Below are 24,039 nucleotides of genomic sequence, written 5' to 3' on the forward strand. Positions count from 1 at the left end.
TGTAAGTGGAACATTACAGAAAGCTGCAAATACATTTTTTGCCAAATATTTCAGTCCAAGTTCAGGCAAATTAGAGCAAATACAATTTAAGGAATTCCATACATCAGTCACTTATTTTTCATGTGACACACTGTTGACAGATAAAAGCCCGTTTTCATATAATATTGTATGTGTCAATTACCAATACAGCAATATTTTAGTAGGATGCCTACTGGGGATGTATGGAATCAGAATGCTCATTTCTCTGGTGAATAATGTAGTGACCATTTAGCAATTCTAATTGCCATGGTAACCAGATCTGAATCACATTTAACAAATCTTTGCTTGAAAAAGCTTGGCAATGACTCAGATACAACCTCTGTATGTCATTAAGTGTGCCAGGATGAGTGAATATCAGGTCATAAAAATACACCCAATGTAAATAATTACACGTTTGTCAGTCTATACTTTGATACAAAAATATATTTCGCATTAATTTGTATTGCAGATATAAAGCTCTATAAAAAGGTCATGATAAAAATATACACAGCTAATAAAAGCATTCCATTTCTGTAAGAATGCAGTAATTAATGATATAAAATGAAATGTCAAAGTGCTAATTTTTATATATTTTAGATTTAATGCCACAATAGTATCAGAACATGCTAATAATTGACATTACATATCATGCATCATGCAATATGTCTTTAAATTGTGTTGTAATGTTGAAAAACAACAACATACTTTGTAGTGGTCGAACAGTCAATTCAATTTCTGGCAAATAGAGTAAGGGGTAGATTCACTAAGGTGCGGCTTCTTAGAATTGGAGATGTTGCCCATAGCAACCAATCAGATTCTAGCTATTATCTTCTAGGAGCTAGATAAATGTTAAGTAGAATCTGACTGGTTGCTATGGGCAACATCTCTACTTCTAAAAACCTGCACTAAGAGTACATATCAGCATCACTTATTGTGCGAGATTGCACAACAAATCTCCCATGTTACACAGCTCCAAGTAGCTTATTTTACAATGTTATAATCCAAGTTTAATCAAAACAAACATAATTTACTAAGGACTTTACAAAATGAATTCCCCTACATAGCACCCAAACACAGAATCCTGTGTTCACAATACTAACAGTCAATAAAAGAGTGATCTGAACTAAAGTTGTCAGGTATGCACTTTAACAGATGGGCCTTTAGCTATCCTGCTGGTTTTTGTAGCTAACTGCACATTACAGATGATACATCTCTAATGTTAGACTGATACGCAATCCACAAGTGCATAAAAGCCATTCTACTTGTATTTGTAAACTGCCTAGCAAATGAGACTAATGCTTTGAATGGCAAGGCAATAGGCACTAAAATAAAATCAGTATCACAAATAGTAAAGTGACATAATTTTTTTCTTTTAATATATAAAACATATTTCCATTCACAATCGCAGAGCACAGGACCAATCATATCTTTGTTTATGAGGTAAGATCCTTCATATTTCACTGACAAATACCTCCTATGCCTTTTATCCACATAAAAATAATGTTCTTAGCCAAATGCTGGTTGACAGAAGATAAAGAGCTCCTTGGCACAGATGTGATTGGATAATATGTCACTGAGATACTGTATGAAGGCACTAATGCAAATGTGTTGGGTACATTGACACAATGTAAATTCCGTCTATTGCAATGTTGTCATACTGTATTTCATTTAGAGTCTTCAGTTTTAACTTGGATAAAAATGTTCTCAAGCTGTAGTTAAGTAAACAATCTGTAAACAAATATATATATTTACATATATCAATAGACCATAATGTACAGTTAAATTATATATAGCTTAAACAAAAATAGCCGAAGAAATAAATTATGGAAGACACATACATCATGTCTGGAGCTATTTAGAGCTTTAGAAAATGTAGCTTGGTCTTGATTGTAGCAAGTGATCACGGGGTACTTAATGTCTGCCATACACGTTTTCTGAAAAATAAAGCAGGTCTGGTTTGTATGTAAGACAGGATTTATTTTAACCCCAATTTATCCTAATTTGCCGGTTGGTCCTTACCTCTGTGATATTCTGGATTCACATTTTCATAAATTGGAAATAAGGGGTTATCTTGTTCATTCCTCAGTTTCCTTGCTCTTAAGACATCTCGCACACATTGATGCAAATAAACATATTGACACTGCAGGAACAAAAGAACACAAAATATATTATGTGACTATTGTAAATATGAATATGTTATTGTAGTGTATGTGTGTGTTATAACTGTATGTATAATCATATTTTTTGTAACTGGTGTATATATTTGCAATTGTATGGGGAAAGGATCACTAAGGGGGTGATGCAGAGTTGTCATTTATTACAAAAGTTGCAATAGTGACTATATGCAATGTAGCAACTGTCTCATGATGCGTGCAAGTTCACAGCAGGCACATGGCACATTCACTTACTTCCAGTGGCAGAATTTACCTAGGGGCTGCAGCCACCTGCAGGCACTGCCTAGCAGTGGCAGAGACTTCCCATTGGAAGCGCTCCCTGCTAATCACATGATGGACAGGCAATCCCAGGGGAAGGTGTTTTCAACCGCTGGGATCGCCAGTCCCTGCCGCTATAGCCGAGAGAACTTCCCATGGGAAGTCAGTACTTCCTGTCTACTAAGGGCTGCAGCTGATGCAGTCCCTAGAAGCCAGCCGGCTGCTGCGTGGGCACACAATTACAGACCACTGGTCAGCTAAGGCAGGAGTCGCAGCTGCTTACATCCCACTTGCACCCATGTTTTTAACCATTTATTTTATTTGCACCAATCTGATTTGCATCAATAAAAATGCAAAAACCTCCATAATACTATACCTCTTCTTGTATACGAAAATAGAAAAAAGTTTTGCTTAAAAATGCTCACAAATGAATAATATATACTTGAGTGACACAAAAAAAAGTAGCATCAACTGTGCATTTTCGAACAGCCAATGACAAGTGCGCCACTACTGCTAGGGACTATTTACACGTTCCCCTGATCACTGCAAATGAAATGCTTTCTCAGGCACATGTGTATCTTTTCCTCAGGCTTCATACTGTATATACAGTATTTAATTGCAAAAACATGCCCTTATTGTACTCAGCCTTCATTAGAATGCCCTCGTTCCGCCCATCCAAGCACAAGAAGGCGCCTGTGGTAGAATCATAGTTATCTGCATGGGTGCATATCAGGCTTGCCGACTTTCTGGCTGCCCTTTCCGGGAGGGAGCAGCCAGATCGGCATGACAGGGGGCATGGCCATCATGAGGAGGCGGGGCTGCCCAAATGATGTGAATTTGTGGGCGGATCAGGGATGGGGCCACACGATTGCGTCATTTTGGCCCCGCCCCACTACACAATGGCGATATTACAAGCATTGTGAAGCAGGGGGCGGAGCCAAAATTACGCGATTCAGCGTGAATTGCGTCACCGGCTCCCCCTGCTGCGGGGGTTTCTAAGGTAAATGCGGGGGGGATAGGAGGGGTGGGAGGCAGCCGGGAGGATTGCTTGCCTTCCAGGGAGGTCGAGAGCGGTACCTGATTTTTGGGAGGCTCTCGACCAAATCGGGAGGGTAGGCAAGTATGGTACATATGCATAAAACCAGTTTTCTGAGGATGCACAGGGTGAAATCATGCTAATTATACTATGTAATCTGGCGTAATACTCATTCAGCATCAGCCCCTATGTGAGGGCAGGTGATCCATGATGCTTGAACACTCTGCAACATTTGAGAACATAACATTGATTAAAGCAGCATTGTATGCCTATGATGATAAATATTCACCAAATGTGTCCCTCCCAGCCATAACAGATATCTCCGTTATGGCTCAGAAAAATCTGTTACGTGTAATATGTACAAATGCTAGGAAATCTGTGTCTGACATGTAATATGTGCAAATGCTAGGAAATCTGTGTCTGACATGTAATATGTACAAATGCTAGGAAATCTGTGTCTGACATATGATATGTACAAATGCTAGGAAATCTGTGTCTGACATATGATATGTACAAATGCTAGGAAATCTGTGTCTGACATGTAATATGTACAAATGCTAGGAAATCTGTGTCTGACATGTAATATGTACAAATGCTAGGAAATCTGTGGCTGACATATAATATGTACAAATGCTAGGAAATCTGTGTCTGACATATAATATGTACAAATGCTAGGAAATCTGTGTCTGACATGTATTATGTACAAATGCTAGGAAATCTGTGTCTCATATGTGTCTTTCATTGGATGGTTCTACTGCACTTGAATATGTCAGCAAGTAAAACTTATATTAGAGTCAGCAAGATTACAGTGCAGAACAGAGTGAGGCATGTAAGATAAGAATAAGGTGCAGCCAAACCTTTGAGGAAAATTTGCCTATTGGCTGTGGAGACAGGGCCTGATTCAGCAAGGATCGCTATTGCGATCGCGGTAGTAATCGCGCACGCAGTTCTGCTGTGAAAGTATGCTAATTATTGCAATCGCAAAGCACTCGCACTGACATCATGTAACCGCTCACTTCCCGTCTCGCACATCCGTAATACCTTACAATCCAGCCAAAACATTGGTAACATCGAAGTACATCGGAGCCACTTGCACATTTAAGGTAGGTCTGACCCTACAACTAAATTGCTAACTTTCCTGCACGCAGTGAGAGCTCAAGCTGCGTATGCCATTGCAGTGGCTAAGTTATGCACACCCCGGCAACGGCATTCAAACGCACTGGCATGCCTGCATTTCTCTGGCCACCACCCGTCACCACCCCTAAACGGTTCTTCCTGTCAATCACTCTGCGATGGTTCTGCTTAATCACTGCGATTGCAGACTCGATCGTAGTGGTGCCTTCGCGCTCACGCGTTGCGATGCATATGCATGCGATGTGTCGAAACCGTATAAATTGGTTGCGATCGCTTAATTGCGCATGAATTGCAACGATTTGATCGTCCACGGCCATTTTATGCGAACACAGGCTCCCGCCGCATTTGCGCACGCACTTGCGCATGCGCAATTGCACATGCTCGCTATACATGCACACGCATCCCATGCCCCCGCAACTCGTCATATTGTGAATGGCGAGCCATGCTTCTGTGCTCACAACAGTTAAGCGCCATTTTTACATCACATAAACACATAAAGTTAGTACAGCAATACTGTTTAAATACTGTTTTGCGTTTCAATCGCATAGCCAGCTTTTAAGTATTATTGTCGGAAACCTTACCCCGACAGACAGCAGCCTTTCCTTACAATAAACTTATATCCCATTTAACCCTAAACTGACTGAGATACGCACAATGCTATGTGTTTTAAAGGTATGCAGTGAATGTTACATGTTAAATAGCAGTTATATGATATCTGGGATTAGGAATAAGATAAATGGGTCATGAGTAGTATCTACCGATTTCCCTCTGTCTCAACAGGAATATGAAACCAACAGAATGAATATGGAAGGGATCACTATCGAGTTATGAAGACCTGCCAAGAATTATACTGTATACTGTATAAATCACTGTACACCTCCCCTGTAGATTTGCATGCCAAATGTTAGTACAAAGGGATTTTCTAACAGTTCAACCTCCAGTGACGTCAACCATTTACTAACAAATGAATAGCAACAACCATTGTGACTCAGTAATAAAGGGCCAATAGGGAACCCCTCTGAGTATTCAGCTTATGTTCAAAGGTAATTATACACCTATAAATTGCCATGCAGTCTGGATCCCAGCCCCTTTCCTTTGCTACCTTTCTCCCTGCCTGACCCTAAAGAAACACACAGCAATCCTGATGGACAGCTGTTAGTCTAGGATCCAGACCGCACGGTGAAATATTGGTAATTGTATCTTTGTCTTTATCCTGTATATAGCTGCATTGTATAGATTAAGGCTGATTATACCCTTTTTACAATATAGTACCTTTGTGTGTGTTGGAACCGCAAACTGTTTCTGTGTGACAAAGTTATTTTATATTGAAATGGGAGGTATGGGCAATCTGGTCGGTGCAATCAAATCTCTCTAATATCGATGCTGTTCAAACGGTATCAATAAATGGGGGCTCACCGAGTTGGATAACACCCATCACTGTGTTTTTGAACTGCTCCCCTCGTCTTGGAAAAAAAGACTGGAAAGGCGCCCGCAGATTTTTTTCCTGCGTTCCTATTTTTGTTCAGAGACAGAGACTCGCGGTTTGCGAATTCAGAGAGGGCTGATTAGAATCTGGGATAGTGGAGAGAGATTTGTGCTTGCCCACGTTGTTGTAGAACGGCCGCGCATTGCATGCGCAACCGATCGCACAATAATGCCACAAAGGTTTTAGTGTACACCACATGCAAACAGTCACAGCATAGTGCGTGCGACCGGATGTACGGCCACTTCCTGCCATGTGTAGTGATTACATCTAATTGTTTGTAACCAAACGCACAATAGCAAGTGAAGCATGTGACTAGCATTTCTGTTAGAATTCAAATAAATCATCAAGACTGAAATATGTCATATTGATAGGGCTGTAATCTCCAAAAGGCTATTAATCAAAAGAAAGGTATTTTTTTTTTATTTTTGTTATTTGGCCACAATATAGAAGTGTGTAAAGTGTATGATTGAGATTGTTAAATAGGTTGTGCCTTTGTGGTCCCTATTTTAGGTAATAAATATAGGGTATACATAACAGGTATACTGGCAGAGGGGATCCTCCTGGTTTCCTATCATTAAAGAGAGTTAACGATAAAATATAGCTTCCAGTGTAGTTGTAATATTCATCGGTCAGTTAGGGCCTTTGAGTGTTGCGACCGGACCATACGAGTGTGGCATCTCTGACTGAGGCTGGTTGCGGGGACAAAAGGACAATAGGTGGTTACTGTGGTTTTATCTATAGCTAGATAACTCCTGTGTTCCCTATTATAGGTGGTACTGTGCTTGTCTTAGTAGGTATTGCTGTGTTCCCTATTTTTAGATATTAGCTAACTGTAGAATAGGTGCGTGGAGGCAGCCTATCGGTTAATTCTTCCACCGGTCTCATCATTGTTGTTGTTTTTTTTCGCAAAATGGGCGCAAAACAGTCAACAGGGATGGTAGACGATGCGCTGTGTATGCAAGGTCCGACCGGGTCGGCTCTTCATATAATGTACACTAAATATGGTGCGTACGCAACGACGCACTGTACTGTGTGGGTTAAGATTACGAGTAAGAGTGAGAAACCTTTCCCAAAGATTGGAAGCTTTAATATGGAGATTTTAAATAACCTTAGGGATCACATATGTAGAGTGAAATCCCTAAAGAAAAGAGTGGAGTATGATGATTCTTTGAACCTCTGGCTGAATGAGAGTCGCACATGGGTTAATGGCGTGCATGCGGCACCGCGTGGAACCACGTGCATTCCTAGGGGTGATGCGCACGCAACGCTACACAGCATAGCGTACGCATCACAGGGAAATGCAAACTTGCGGCACGGTAGCGTTGCCAAAGGTATTGCGAATCGCGCTTGCGCACCCCCGCCACCTTATGTGGTGGGCGGTGATGATACATTACCACATAACAAAAACTATAAAAATGTTGTAACTGAAAAAAGTAAGTTGTACCCGGTCCTGAGTGAATATTTGGAAAATGTCTATGATGCAGAAAGTGATCCTGTAGCAATGTCTGCTGTATCCCATGCTGTGCAGTTATTAAATGTCCCTTCCCAGCAAGTACAAGTAGCTGCCCCTATGGCATCAAGAGGGGGGGATTGATCCTTAGCTCATGGGGGGAGGCACTAGTAGAACCCATGGTGGGGGAGGCTCCTTTAATAAGGGTGCAGGAAGTATTAGAACCAACTGTTTCAATAGCGGAGGTTACTAATACCGTTCGCTGCAGTAATAGGCTTAAAGGTATAGAGGTGGGAGGCATCCACCCTGTAAGGACAATTATTGTCCCTAATGGGAACGCAGATGCGAATGGTGTCGTACCCACAAGGGAAGTAGCGATGCACTGTCCTTGGACACGGGCGGAACTACATTCCATTATGTCTGAATTTCCTGACCCCAAGAAACATCTGGCAAAATGTCAGCGTTTCATAAAGGATCTAGGCAATGCCCATGAGCCAACCAACAAGGATTGGCGAGTGGTGTTAAGAGCATGTCTCCCAGAAGGTACAGAGGTGAAAAAGTTTATCACAGCATGTACTCTGGATGCAGACATCCCCTTAACTGATCAAGGTAATCAGGATTGCATTGCCCGTATAGTTGCCCAACTAGCCATATTTTTCCCGTTAGTTGTTAATTGGAGTAAAATCTTCTCCATTAAACAAAAGGAAAGTGAACCTGCAGAAGATTACTTTAATCGTGGGCTGCAGACAATCACTCAGTACACTGGGATCGAAAACATTAAGGATAGCATGCACTACCGGGGAATGGTCATCACTGTTCTAATGGACGGTCTAAAAGACAGTTTGAAAGACAGAGTTCAGACCTCACACCCTGGTTGGAGAGGGATAACAGTTGACGCGCTCAGGGAAACTGCAATAGCCCATGACAAAAATATCACCAGGAAACGTGAAGCTCAGAGCGAGAAATTGATGGCTGTTAGCATTCGAGCTCTAGAAGATATGCACTTACAGCCAACAGACACATATCCACCTGCACAGTTACAAGTCTTAAACACCTACCATCCTGCGCAGGCCCAACCCATACAATTCCCTCACACATACCACACCAGACCACAACACACTCTTCACACACACCCAAAACCATCATACCCACACTCAAAATCCCCTCCTCCCGGACTTCAACAAAATTTCCCCAACAGATCAGCTAAGAAATGTTTTAACTGTAACCAAGTAGGACACTTTAGGAAGGACTGTAGAGTCATAATTCAGGAACCCCACATGCAGCAAAGTATTGATGCAACTCGTAACCATAAGAACTACCAGATAAATCCTGCCCACATAGTTGCTGCAAATGCCTTGCTGGGGGAAGATAGCCAACTATAGGGGTTAGGTCATACCTGTAGTCTGCAGGCAGTCAGGATAACGGGAGGTACTAGGGAAGAGCCAGTAATAAAGGTTAATGTAGCTGGTACTGAACGTTCCTTCCTAGTAGACACAGGAGCGACCAGGTCTGTTTTAAAATCTCTTGAAAATCTACAGATAACAAACCAGACAGTACCAGCAATGGGTGTAACAGGTAGCGTACAGCATTACCCTTTAACCAAACCCACGGAGGTTACCATTGGGCCTTTGCATGCCAGGCATTCTTTCCTCCTGGCAGCAACAGCCCCTACTAATCTCCTGGGAAGAGATTTATTGTGCAAAATGGGATGTATTATCTATTGTACCCCTGACGGGATATTTATGGATGTCCCAGGAAGGTTTGCACACGAGGTAAGGGATGTGCTAGACACTCCCCAAAGGTTAATGCTGCACACCATAACATCAGACAAGGGTTCAGCTCAGGTAGATGAAATGTTAGAACAAATACCTAGTTTCCTTTGGACTAAGGATGGACAGGACACTGGGTTAATGGCAAATGTAGCTCCCGTCATGGTAAACCTGAAAAACGGTAGACACGCTCCTAAAATTCCCCAATACCCATTAAAGCCAGAAGTGGAGTTAGGGGTTCACCCCATAATTGAGCGTTTACTACAGCAGGGAATTTTAGTCCGTACAGCCAGTGTAGCCAACAGTCCCATCTTCCCTGTGAAAAAGAGTGGTGGGAGGGGGTACAGGCTGGTACAGGACCTTAGAGGGGTTAATAAGGTGGTAGAAAGTCAATTTCCCGTAGTGCCTAACCCAGCTGTCATCCTTATGCAAATCCCATCAACCGCAACCCATTTCACGGTAATAGATTTATGCTCCGCTTTCTTCTCCGTCCCCCTTCATCCTGATTGCCAATACCTATTTGCCTTCACATACAAAGGCGTACAGTACACATGGACACGACTACCCCAGGGCTTCATTGACAGCCCCAGTATCTTCTCCCAGGCCTTACATGATTGTTTACAGTCTTTTCAACCTGCCAATGGATCGGTACTAATCCAATATGTAGACGATTTGTTGTTATGCTTTGATTCGTTTATGTCATGTTTAAATGATACTAAACTTTTGTTGCTTCACCTCTCGCACACAGGGCATAAGGTTGCTAAGGACAAGTTACAGCCGTGCCAGACCAGGGTTAAATACTTGGGACACTGTCTTAGCCAAGGCCTCCGACATCTGACAGCGGACAGAATCCACGCCATACAGACCATGACACTACCGCAGAACCAGCACCAGATCCATACCTTCTTGGGCATGTGTGGGTATTGCAGGTCATGGATACCCGGTTTTTCCATTCTGGCTTTACCACTGCAGGAGTTAGTATCTTCCACAAAACCAGACCGTGTCTTGCACTCTGAAGAGTCAGAGCAAGCCTTCCTTAATCTTAAGGACAGTCTGATAAGAGCACCTGCATTGGGGATTCCAGACTATGGGAAACCGTTTGATTTATTTTGTACGGAGGCTGCTGGTTGTGCGGCAGGAGTTCTCACACAAAAACATGGTGATGCCAATAGACCAGTAGCATACTACAGTGCCCAGTTGGACGCTGTGGCAAGAGCACTCCCAATGTGTTTAAGGAGCGTAGCTGCAACCGCACTCTTAGTGGAAAAGAGTGAGGATGTAGTGTTAGGCCATGACATGACTGTACATACACCACATGCTGTTTCTGCCCTGTTAAATTCGGCCCAGACCAGACACGTTTCCTCCGCTAGGTTCACTAAATGGGAACTAGCGTTAATTGCACCGACCAACATTACTATAAAGAGGTGTAATACTTTAAACCCTGCTACATATTTACCAAGTGTGCCTCATGATGCACAAAGGGTGGAAGGTAAAGGTGAATCGTTACCAGTAGTAGAAGGTGAGTTTGGTACAGGAATTAATAGGCATGACTGTATGGAGTATTTAAATCAAAATTTTACAGCTAGGCCTGACATTCATGACACACCGTTAGAAAATGCAGACTTAACGTTTTACACGGATGGGAGTTGCCATAGACAGACTGATACAGGTGAGTTATGTACAGGTTATGCTGTGGTTGATGACAAGGACGTTATAGCGGCCGAACCACTCGGTCCACCCCATTCAGCGCAGGTGGCGGAACTCGTGGCACTAAGGAGAGCGTGTAAGTTGGCAGAAGGAAAAACGGCCAATATTTACACAGACTCCAGGTACGCTTTTGGGGTGGTGCATTAAGTGTAAAGCCCACACCTGCGAAGATGATCCAGTATCATCGGGTAACAACAGGGCTGATGAAGCTGCCAAATGGGCAGCAGGTTTAAAACTTAATCAAATGGATAAAGTGTTGGTATTTGAAACGGTTGACATGCAGAAACTGGTTGAAATGCAAGGTGTGTGTACCCATCAGGAAAAGGCAAGCTGGAGATCCAAGGGATGTGAGCAAGAGTCCTCTGGGCTCTGGAGAAATGGACAAGGGAAGCCAGTAGCTCCTAAGGCATACTACCCAAGCTTAGCAGAAGCAGCACATGGTCTGACCCATCTGGGTAAGCAGGGTATGTGTAAGTTAGTGAAGGCATACTGGTATGCACCTGGCTTTTCTTCCCAAGCAGAGAAGAGGGCAATGTCCTGTTTGACCTGCTTAAGGAAGAATATAGGAAAAACTGTACCCACCGAACCATCTCACATCCCTCCAGCAGACGGCCCTTTCCAGGTCATACAAATTGACTTCATCCAGTTACCACCCTGCAGGAACTTGAAGTATGTTTTGGTTTGCATAGACGTATTCTCTAATTGGGTAGAGGCATACCCAGCTGCTACCAACACTGCTGCATTCACGGCAAAGAAAATAGTTCCGGAGTTTGTATGTAGGTATGGTATCCCTAGAGTAATTGAAAGTGATAGGGGTACCCATTTTACCGGAGATGTTTTTCAATGTATGTGTAAGTTGATGGGTATTAATAGTAAGCTTCACACCCCATATCGACCGCAGGCCAGTGCCAAGGTGGAGAGGGTAAATGGTACTATTAAAAACAAGCTGAGTAAAATCATGGCTGAAACTGGTTTGAGATGGCCAGAAGCTCTGCCTCTTGTGCTCCATAGTATCAGGACCACCCCTAGATCCCCTCTTAATCTTTCCCCATTCAAAATACTGTTCGGGAGGCAACCTCATTTAATTATAAGTCCTCAGGAAGATTTGAAAAGTAACAACGAGGTTACTGTGAGGTACCTTAAAGGGATGAGTAAGCAGCTCCAACAGCAGCAGCAGAAACTAAAACTGTTATCACCTGATATGCCTCAAATGAAGTGTCATGATGTTGAACCTGGAGAGTATGTTATGATCCGAAACTTTTTACGTTCGGGTTGTTTGACTGACCGTTGGGAAGGACCATACCAAGTGCTACTGACAAGTACAACATCCGTGAAAGTAGCTGAGAGAGACACCTGGGTCCATTCCAGCCATTGTCGGAAGGTCAAAAATCCTGAGGAGAACCAGACCAGGGGAGAGACAGAGAACCTGGACCTGTCGATTGCAAGCCTGTTCCGTGAAAGCTACTAATTGTATCAGTAGCACTTGAACAAGGCTGGTAAGACCTGGTATGGTGATGGGGTTTCAGGTTGTAACTGCTTTTGTGTATCCTTCCAGAGTTCATATCATACTGTTGTGTTTCGGGATGTCCTGGTTCTGTGCTGGTGGTCGGAGGATGGAGAGAGAGATCGGTAGTGGTGTCGGTGGAGAGGAGCTGGGAGAGAAAGAGCTGCAAAAACAAGGCCAGTACCTGACCAATATTAGCACTGTAATGGTTAAAAGATCTGCTCTCTTGGAATCTCGGCGGCAGTGTGAAGGTTTATTGTCTGAAGAGTATTGTATATGCGCAAATTGTGGGCCTGTAGTCAATGATAAATGCATCCTACGATGTCAGACCCAGAGTAATTTATACTTGGGCGAGCATCTGTTAGAGGACTACCATTCCCTAGTAGGCAAGGTTTTGAACCAAACCGAATGTTGGGTATGCTCCCAGGTTCCTCAAGGACAGCATAATGTAGGGTTAGTCCCATTCCCCTTAAAGGTCTCTGAAGTCATTGACTTACAGGGAGGCAAACCGGTGGACAGAAAATGTAACATATCCGATTCCCCTAATTTGAAGCTCCACCAATATCAAGTAGATAAATCCCTGTTATGTTTCAACTTCACCAATCCCAACAAACCTGGGAATTGGGAAGTCACAGGAATTAATCAGACAATGACCTTCTCACTGAGAGCCGATAATGTATCTATAGACTCAGCACTTTTATACAACATTGTTACAAGTGGGAAATTCTATAGGTACAGGTATACGCGGAGTAATGTTAAAGTGATGGTTGGAAGAGTACCACCCGGGTACTGTGCGAAGATCATACAACCTGATACTTGTATTAGCCAAATGGAGGAGATAGGGATGGGATCATTCATAGAAAAGATGTGTACCGGTATCATGAAACATTCCATCCCATTCATCCTCCCAGATGATGTATATTATATTTGTGGTAGAAAAGCGTATAAATGGCTCTCTCCAAGTTCCAGTGGACTATGCTATTTGGGAAAGGTACTCCCTGAAGTCATGACTCTTGCACATAATGAAATGATTGATGTCCACAGGAACATACCTTCTCCATACCTTCATACGCATTATGAACACAGAAATAAGAGAAACATGATTCCTGGTGATGTGCATAAAGCCACTCAAATGATAAGTGAGACGACTGGCTTCCAGATTTTAGTTGCACTTGATCCCACCAGGATTGCTCGGGGATCTCTAAATTTTAGGTATATTCAAGATCTCGCAAAATTAATAGATAATATCACCGAGCTATATGATGACACCTTTAGGTACACTGGTAAGGAGTTGCAAGTGTACAAGAAAGAGCTGGTCCAACATCGTTTAGTGCTGAATTATTTAACTGCTGTCACTGGAGGATATTGCGTAACCCTAGCCACCCAGTTTGGTGTTAAATGTTGTACTTATATCACCAATAGCACTAGTGACCCCAAGGAGGTGATAGACCGGAAAATGGATGAAATTCTGCAGTTGAAATGGGAATTTCGGAAGAACCATAATGCTTCAATCGCTGAAGTGGAGGAACAGGTCGAAGAGTGGTTCTCCTGGTTGAACCCTATGAAATGGTTCTCGGGTCTAGGAGAGTGGGTCCAAGGACTGATTGCGAGTATAGGGAAACTCCTGATCCTAGTGTTGGTGGTCATCCTAATAATTGGCATATGTATCAGATGTGTTCCAGTGGCTATGAAGTGTGCAAAAAGTTGTTCCAATGGAAACCAGGAAAATGAAATAATGATGGTAGTTACCCATGATGCTGTGAATACTAATGTAACTAATACCCTACATTATAACCCTGAATTAGAGAGTACGATCTAATGTTTGCTTGCATATTGCCATGTATAATAAAGTATTGTCAATGTTTCTTTAGAACACCCTAGTTTAAATGTAGTCTTCATCTCCCCTTTCTTCCAAGGTTGTCCTCTCCATGGAGTGGTGCTTTCCCACACTAGCTCTCCATTGGTCCTCGACTTAGAGTCCACATGGTATGCGTACGAGGGGCTACTTTATGTCCCCAGGGGTGCATTATTCAACGATTCAAATGACCACACGGAGTCATATCGTTAAGAACATTGAACAATACATTATAATACAGTGTCCACATGAAATAAGATCCGAATGATAGTAGAAGTCCCATAAGAACAGGTACCTTGTAATGATGAGATTTGAATTTGTTTAGCAGTGCATAAAAGTGTTATTAATGCTATTTCAAAACATCTTAAAATGAAGTCTCTAAACAATTCAAAATTATCCTTATGGGTTAGGTGCATTCCCACATCTAACATATGGTCACGACCTCTTCAGTCTGGCCTGTGGTGTGCACATAAGGCTAGTTTTATGTCCCTTCCCCCAAGAGCGCTTCATTGATGGGTAAATTAACAACTCATGCCATCCCATAACAATAACATTAACTAATGTCTTATAGTATGGCTAATCAGATAACCAATTATTAATTGTTGCTTGCGTATGGTGATAGCGTATAATTGCTATCAAAGGGTGGACTGTCAAAACCGTATAAATTGGTTGCGATCGCTTAATTGCGCACGAATCGCAACACGACATCCATTGGACGATTTGATCGTCCACGCCCATTTTATGCGAACACAGGCTCCCGCCGCATTTGCGCACGCACTTGCGCACGCGCAATTGCACATGCTCGCTATACATGCACACGCATCCCATGCCCCCGCAACTCGTCATATTGTGAATGGCGAGCCATGCTTCTGTGCTCACAACAGTTAAGCGCCATTTTTACATTACATAAACACATAAAGTTAGCACAGCAATACTGTTTAAATACTGTTTTGCGTTTCAATCGCATAGCCAGCTTATAAGTATTATTGTCGGAAACCTTACCCCGACGGACAGCAGCCTTTCCTTACAATAAACTTATATCCCATTTAACCCTAAACTGACTGAGATACGCACAATGCTATGTGTTTTAAAGGTATGCAGTGAATGTTACATGTTAAATAGCAGTTATATGATATCTGGGATTAGGAATAAGATAAATGGGTCATGAGTAGTATCTACCGATTTCCCTCTGTCTCAACAGGAATATGAAACCAACAGAATGAATATGGAAGGGATCACTATCGAGTTATGAAGACCTGCCAAGAATTATACTGTATACTGTATAAATCACTGTACACCTCCCCTGTAGATTTGCATGCCAAATGTTAGTACAAAGGGATTTTCTAACAGTTCAACCTCCAGTGACGTCAACCATTTACTAACAAATGAATAGCAACAACCATTGTGACTCAGTAATAAAGGGCCAATAGGGAACCCCTCTGAGTATTCAGCTTATGTTCAAAGGTAATTGTACACCTATAAATTGCCATGCAGTCTGGATCCCAGCCCCTTTCCTTTGCTACCTTTCTCCCTGCCTGACCCTAAAGAAACACACAGCAATCCTGATGGACAGCTGTTAGTCTAGGATCCAGACCGCATGGCGAAATATTGGTAATTGTATCTTTGTCTTTATCCTGTATATAGCTGCATTGTATAGATTAAGGCAGATTATACCCTTTTTACAATATAGTACCTTTGTGTGTGTTGGAACCGCAAACTGTTTCTGTGTGACAAAGTTATTTTATATTGAAATGGGAGGTATGGGCAATCTGGTCTGTGCAATCAAATCTCTCTACTATCGATGCTGTTCAAACGGTATCAATAGATGAGAGAAACAATCGCCCATCTGCGTACACTTTAGCAGTTGCAATCCTTGATGAATTAGGCCCACAGCTCACTGCAATCATCATTGTTTAATAATGAGATCCCAGGGTAAATCTTAGTCACCTTGTCTCTTTGTATCTCAAGCGCGAAATTCTATATTATGAGTACAACTGAGCAGCAAAGTCATGCCTCAGTAATTCTGTGTAAAGCATGCACCATTCTTGTTTGCATAATATAAAAAATATAAATAACTACCCAAAAGATTAGGCTAACACATTTACAGCTAAACAAATCTTGGCAACTGATCAATCCATATCAGAATTGATATGATGGTTTTGTTACCACCACTTAAGAAATTATAAGTTGTCAACCAGGAAAAAATATGAATATACATTACACACTCTCTGTTCCAACAGCTTTTACGTGTGCAGTTACAGTCCCTATTTTTTTAATTATCATTACTAGTATATAGTCTGAAATTCACCCTGAAGTCTGGTAAATAACTCCTTTTACATTTAGGAAGGAGTGGTGGTTTCTTGTTGCATACCACTCAACCTGACCCATTCCAGAGGGACAAAATGCTCTGTTCCTGGACTTCCCTCCAAAATTATGATTGCCGTCACCTGTGTTGAACTAGTTTATGATTTCTATCACCTGTGTTGAACTAGTTAGTTGATAAGAAAGGTGGTTCAAACCAGGGGATGACAACAGTGGCGTCACTCACCTTGTTGACACCCGGTGCGGCCTGAGTCTGGAGAGTATATTAGTACGCGGGGCGTAGCAAAAGGGGGTCTGTCCTCGTGAGTAGGGGCGTGGCCCCATGGGTAGGAGGCGTGGCCTCACAGCCCAAACCCCTGTTTTAGTCACTCCGGGGGTCCCGGAGATGCGGACTGCCCCCGAGGACCAGTTTGTTTTCAGTATTGGCTCCCTCACTGTGTCAGGAGCCGAGTGCTGCATGTAATGCTACAGTGCAGCAACTGGCTCCCGTCACTGAGGAGTCGTTGGCACTTTGATGTCACCCCTCGGCAGGTGACACCCGGGTGCGGCCTGTACCCCCCTTGTGATGCCACTGGGTGGCAATCATAAATTAGGAGGGAAGTCCAGGAACAGAGCATTTTGTCCCTTGTGGTATGGGTCATGTTGGGAGGTATGTTGTTAGTAAGTAAGAATGGACTAGATTTCATTCACAAGGCCCCATTTAATCTAAGCCAGTGAAAGCTAGTATTTTAACTCAGGACAGAATAATTACTTAAGACAGGTCATCTAATGTTAAGAAAGTTCACAACCAATCTGTTCAAACTGTAAATGACACATCACTGGGCACTCAATGGTCTTCCATGGTAAAGTGGAACTTAAAATTAGCACCAGAAGGTGAAGTCTACTAGATACAGGCTTCTCTCTTTTTTTATAGGAATAATACTTTCAGATGACACAATAATCTTTTGTCCTTAACTAATCTGATGCTTGTCAACATGAAGAATATGCATTAGATCATGCTACAGGTAAGTATTTTTTATATTTACTAACCTAACCCCCCCAACCCTAACCCTCCATTAGGGGTGCCTAACCCTAACCTCCCCCCCAAGTGCCTAACCCCAACCCTCTCTAAGTCCCTAAACCTACCCCCCCTTCCCCGCAGCCTAAATGTAAGTCTCCCAGGGGGTGACTAACCCTAACCTCCCCCTGGGTGTGCCTAACCCTAACCCCTCCTTCCCCTAGCCTAACTCTAAGTCACCCCTGGGAGCCCTTAACCTAACCCTCCCTCCCCGTGGCTGTCCATGCCCGTTGCGCGGCTTACCTTTGATCGGTATGCCTCTGTGTCGTGCTCCCAGCATAGGTAAAATGAAAACCCAACGCCTGTCATTAGACATCTGCTGGGATTAGACAGTTGGGAAGCCGGCGGTCGGCATTTCGACCATCGGCTTCCTGACTGCATCTCGTAATAATTCCCTGCATGAGATCACATTGTAATTGTTGAGATAAAACAGTGACTACAGAAAAACACAAGGGGAAAATTACTCAACTTTGCCAACATACATGGTTTTTGGCGATTTTATTTTTTAAAGGCAAAAATGTTCATCAAATAGCAATATTTTGGCGGTTTGAAACCGAAATCTTGATTTTTTTTAGACATGTAAAGAATACAAATCATGCAATCTACTGAGCTGCAGTTTTTACCAGATAATTAATCAGTCACTTTTGACTCCCTAATAAATACATATAATACTTGTGTTGTAGTAAAATAATAAATTAGTATTGCTAAATAATTAGTGAGACAATATTGTCTTGCTAATAAATACTTACCTTGTTTTTTTTTTCTGTACTGACTGGCCAGATACACAAACAGAATACATGTCTAACAAATGGGCCTATTTCTTATGATTTGAATTTGCATGTGGTTTGGGACTATTCAAAGTGCCACACATCGGATGCAGTTTGAGTTTTTGGCCTCCTTACCATAGATTATTAGTGCAATGAGTGGTGGATTGCGAACCGCATGTAAAACTACTCTTTAGAAACAAAGAGACATACGGTAGATGAATTGAGTCTAATATAAGGTTTTGATAAATTATATATGTATGAAAAATTTAATGCTCATCAACAATAGCATTGAGCATCCCACGTACCACTGAAGACTGATTGACAGATGTCTGGGCTATGTGTGAAATAGGGGAAACTGATAAATACAGAGAATGGTGAGGTCACTAAAGGACTATTTTTGGGAAGGGAAAGCATTACAGCAGTACAGGTAATATTTAAAGTGGAAAATCCGGTTATAGGGTTTAAGCCTGGAATGTTTCATTCTGAGAGTTTTATTCAATACTGTGTTATGAGTAATGATGCACACCTTGATTAAACATGGGCATACAGTCCTGTTATTTGTTATGGCACTGCATTTATATGTGAGTCTATCTTACCTCAGTCTGCACCATGTGAACACGGTGAAGTCGTAGGTCATGCACAGCTCCATAAATGTCCATTGAGTCTTTTACGTCCACTTGTTGAAGGATCCTGTCCAGAGCAATAAATGTTCCTGTTCTTCCAACACCAGCACTGAAAACACAGCAAAGAATAGGGATTTTGTACTCCAGTGATCAGGAAGGTACTTTATAGATGTAACACTTTCCTGGGAACAAACCATTTGCTTCTCCCACATTTTACTATACTACTGAATGTGTTACATGTACACACTTGGCCTGAGTCAGAGTTACACGTAAGTCAGCCACAAGTACTACCACATTGTGAGCTCAGAAATAAATGATGATCTTCGCCAGGGCTCACAGTTGACCACATCTATGTGGTTGCACCACAACTATCCATCTGCTTCTAAAAGAATCTGCCATCACTATCAGTGCACATTTGCATCAGTCCTAAACCTTATGAAAGAGATGCATCTTAAATCTGATGGATCTCTGCATACATTCAACTCTGCATAGCTAAACGTGCCCATGACATTCCCTCAGAACACTTATTCTATATACAAGCACCCGTTTGCCACCCTGTCACAACCATTCAGTCACAAGGCTGAGTTAAGGCTGAGATGAGCACAACTATAGCAACTTTAAATCAGAGGCAATGTCCTAAGGAAGTGAACAAGATGGAGGAGAGGTGTTGGTCAGAGGAGGAGCAGATGGGGTGGGAGGGAGTGTGGACAGAGGAGAGGTTACAGCTGTAAGGAGGGGCTGAATGGTTTATGGATTTTCAAGTGAAGGTGAGGAGTTTGAACTGGATTATGATTGAGGAAGGGTGCCAGTCAAGCAGGTTGCAAAGGGGGAGGGGAGAAGTCATACAGTGAGAGGGGAAATTGAGATTAACAGCATCCTTAGAATAGATTGAAGTGGGGAGAGGTGAGAGAGGATGACCAGAGAGAAATAGGTTACAGTAGTCTAAATGGGAAATGACAAAAGCATGAATTAAAATTTTCGTGGCATCGGGGGGTAAGAAAGAGCTGGATTCTGGTGATGTTGGAAGTGGCAGGAGTGAGAGAGGGCCTGATTGTGGAGAGTGAAGAAGAGGACAGAGTTGAGGATGACACCAAGGTAGCTGACTGATGTCTGAGAGGGTCATGTTATAGAGAGAGAGAAATAGAGAGAGAGGTGGAGGGACCCTGGAAGAGGAAAAGAGCAATAAATTCAGTTTTGGCCATTTTAAGCTGCAGAAAGTGCTGGGACATCCAGGTGGAAATTGCAGACAGGCAGTAGGAAACAGAGGATGGAGAGAAAAAGAGAGAGAGAGATAGAGAGAGAAAGAGGTCAAGGGATTAGAGGTAGTTTTGAGTGTCATCAGTGTATAGATGCTATTGAAGGCCAATGGATCTGATGAGATTACTAAAGGAGGATGTATAGATGGGGAAGAGAAAGGGGCTGAAATTGGACCCTTGATAAGTAGAGGAAGTGAGGGAGAGGTAGAGACAGAAAAAAGTGGTTGGTGAAGTTGGACTCATATAGTTGGACATGATAGGACAGAGTTGCGGAGACCAACGGAGTGGAGAGTGTGAAGAAGGAGAGTGTTTAATGTGAATGTGAGACAGAGTAGATTTGTAGGAAGTAAGCTTGAATTTGAAATATACAGTAGGTAGTCAGTGTGTTCACATTTCTGAAGGTAACAAGTAAGTTTAGAGAGCCATGGTTAGGGAGCAGAGTGGTGAAGCCTGAGGGCAGCAGATTAAAGAGTGGAAGTTATGGTGGGCACACACTGGGTGATATTACTGAGCGACTGCACGATTACGACATCGTAATCGTGCAGTCGCTCAGTAATCATGCACAAATCGTGCACATTTATGTCGGAAACGACCAGCGATGCGCACTCCCGCTGGTCGTTTCCGACATTGTCCATCGCCTGAACTTGCAGCACAACCTGACGACCTCGTCAGGTTGCTGCATGTCAGGGAATGGGGGAGAGAGCCCGGCGCTGAACAATATCGTTAATAATATCATTCAGCGGCTGTGCTCAATGTCATGAACGACATTGAGCACAGCCTGCCGGGGACACACTACACGATATCGCTCAGGGAGCATATCGTGTAGTGTGTACCCACCATGAGTGCAGAGAAGAAAAGTGTTACAGCTTAATCAGCGCATTAGACTCTAATGATTAAAGGGTGTAGATGGGAGAGAGGAAGGTGTGGAGTGAGGAGAAGAGGGCAAGGTAAAGAGCAGCAAGGTTTCGCTTGGCGAGTGTATCCTTGAGGGGAGTGGGTGGAGGTGGAAGAGAAAGGCCAAAGGAGAGAAGATAGTGTTCAGAGAGAGGGAAGGAGAAATTAGTGAAATCAGGGATATAATGGTGGTAGAAGACTAGGTCTAATGAGTGACCACTGGAGTTGTAGGGGAAGGAGGTCCATAGGGTGAGGTCAAAATAGGTGAGGGAGAGCAGCTTCCAAGCAGCAGCATTCATAGAGAAGCTAGACGTTCAGAAGATTAAAAGTTTACATTTTAAACACTCTTAGCAGAAGCACCATGAAGTGCAATTGCTTGTTTTGAATGTGTGCAACGAGGACTTCTGCATTTATTCACATATAGAATGCTACTTTCTTTATGTGCTGTAGGATTTTTGGGGCTTTACTTGTAATCAGTCATTTGCAATTAAACAGTTATGTCATCATTATGGAGTTTTCTAGCTAAAAATAAACAAAATAGTCAGCAAGGACCTTGAAAATTTTCTACAGGTTTCCTTTCAAATCCTAGTGTCAGTGGTAAATGAAAACTATAATGTAAGACTACAGTATTTAACATCTCTTCTGGATCACTTATTTATATACAAACAAAACCTCATACTCCAAGTAATTTATGTAATCAGCCAGGGCGGTAACTAGGGGTGTGCATGTTATGCCGTCGCACAAGGCTCAGAGCCCTGGGAATGGCATCGATGCTGCACCATGGCCTCTGCATCTGGCTACCAGGGTGCCTGGAATTACATCCTGCAGCCTGTACAGCTGCCCAGAGTGTCCTGAGGACACTGTGGGCAGTGCCATGCTTCCAGGAGCTGGCGGCCCTGCCCTCTCGACATGAAGTCATGACAAAATGCGCTTAGGTGGCGGGGGTGGGATGGGCACAGTGCCACCTTGTTACGGCACTGTAATCAGCAACATCTGACAATGATCATAGAAAATGACAGCAAACCTCTCACTGGAAACTCACTGCATATCCTGTCAGCTCATATTTGCACCACTGACTTTGAATGAGTAGGGTCAGCAATCCCTAACTGTAATTGCCCCCTCTAAGCTCCTTTGGGTGTTGAAAAAGTGACTTGATAGGAAATTGCATATTTTATTTCCATAATTACAACCAGTGGCGGCTGCAGAGGTGAGGCTGCAGCGCAGTCCAACATTGAAATAGGGGATCCACACCAACTGCAATTTCACACGCTGCCAAACATCACTGGCTGGGACTCACTGGCAGTTGGTGTGGCTCCCCTATTTGAATTTTGGGCTGCACTACAGCCCTACCCCTGGAGCCGCCACTGATAGTGATGATATGTTCTGCAAGACATTCTGTTTATAAAAAAACAACTGTTCCACTTTATGATAACTCATGCAGCAACCAATGTGGCTGAAATAAGAAGACCGTGATATATACTGTAATAATATTAATATTTTAGCAATAGGAGTAAGTGGATCAAAAGTGATGAACTACATTTTTTTCTGTCGATTTCAATCTCATCTGTCCAGGGCCATAAAGAATGGACTAAAGACATGACTCAAGTTTCCTTCTTTAACAATGTGTACTATGCTGTTCCTGTTCCATTTTCTATGATAACAAATATGTTTGTACATAAAGATGTACTGCTATAATGTATGAAGGATCTGCAATCAGTACAGTATTTGAATATATAGTTTATGATGGGTAAAGTGGTAGCAGACAAAAACTGTTTTAGTGGTACCTGCAATGAACTACAGTAGGTCCAGTTCCTGGGGTTCTGTTTATATAATCCCTGACAGTTCGTACAAACTGAATCAAAGATTGAGTGGTTTCTGGAACTCCATGATCAGGCCAGACAGTATAGTGGAAATGACGGACCAGACGGGCAGCATCTAGCTGATCTTCCTAGAGAAAGAAATACATTTCTTTAATCTAGCCAATAATCTATTTATATAAACTGATTTATCGGTATTACAGTCCTACATATATATATAATTACACTTTTTACATATAAATTGATTCTTCTTTGACAGTATTGTCAGTAACAAGCCAATTGGATAATTATAGATCAATAAACTGCTAGATAGTGTTAAATCACTATAAAATATACAATATATGAGAAATGTTTTCTGGCCTATAATTTATGCAATTAAAGATATTTTTATTTTACATTAGTACAGTGCATTTAATGTACTCAGGAACCTTAGCAAATTAAACTCTATGCCAAATTTTAGCTCAATCAATCAGCTGTAATCTTGTATTCATTTTTCATATTTTTTGGATCCGTGTCTGCAAAATAGCTCCAAAGTGAAGGGGTGATAAGTACATGTGTGCAAAAGATATTAAACTTCCCCGCATTGAGTGTTGGATAAAAATATACAGATCAGTATTGATTGTTTTTGACTAGTATATATTTTTTATGGGGCTGCTATAATTAAATGGATACAGCGGGCGGTTTCTATCACTTGATTTTTTAATACGTACTTGTTTGATTTATTTAATGTCATTTTTATGTTTTGATTTTTTATGCTGATTATTTCTTTATATTGTATTACATTATTTTGTATACTAGCGCTGTCTACCCCCCTCTTTTTTATACTTTTGTCTTTGATAGGTTTTTTTAGCATACACCTATTTTTGATAGCAGCTAGAGATTAAAGTATTCAATCTTTATATTGTCTTTGTG

At 42.2% G+C, this 24,039-nt stretch overlaps 1 protein-coding gene across 1 annotated transcript in view; it reads right to left on the minus strand.

The window, feature by feature from the left end:
* Nucleotides 1-596: 596 nt before the first annotated feature.
* Nucleotides 597-24,039, minus strand: part of PTPRB (protein tyrosine phosphatase receptor type B) — a 141,610-nt gene continuing 118,167 nt past the window's right edge. The window contains exons 31-34 of the mRNA XM_088452567.1: nt 23,095-23,258; nt 19,134-19,269; nt 2,038-2,158; nt 597-1,952 (exon numbers count right to left, since the gene is read on the minus strand). Coding sequence (XP_088308693.1) covers nt 1,930-1,952; nt 2,038-2,158; nt 19,134-19,269; nt 23,095-23,258 — 444 coding nt within the window. The 3' untranslated portion in view covers nt 597-1,929. The remainder of the gene's footprint in view (nt 1,953-2,037; nt 2,159-19,133; nt 19,270-23,094; nt 23,259-24,039) is intronic.

The sequence above is a fragment of the Taudactylus pleione genome, unplaced genomic scaffold, assembly GCF_031769625.1.
Source record: "Taudactylus pleione unplaced genomic scaffold, aTauple2 ptg000038l, whole genome shotgun sequence".
In the NCBI taxonomy this organism is placed as follows: domain Eukaryota; kingdom Metazoa; phylum Chordata; class Amphibia; order Anura; family Myobatrachidae; genus Taudactylus; species Taudactylus pleione.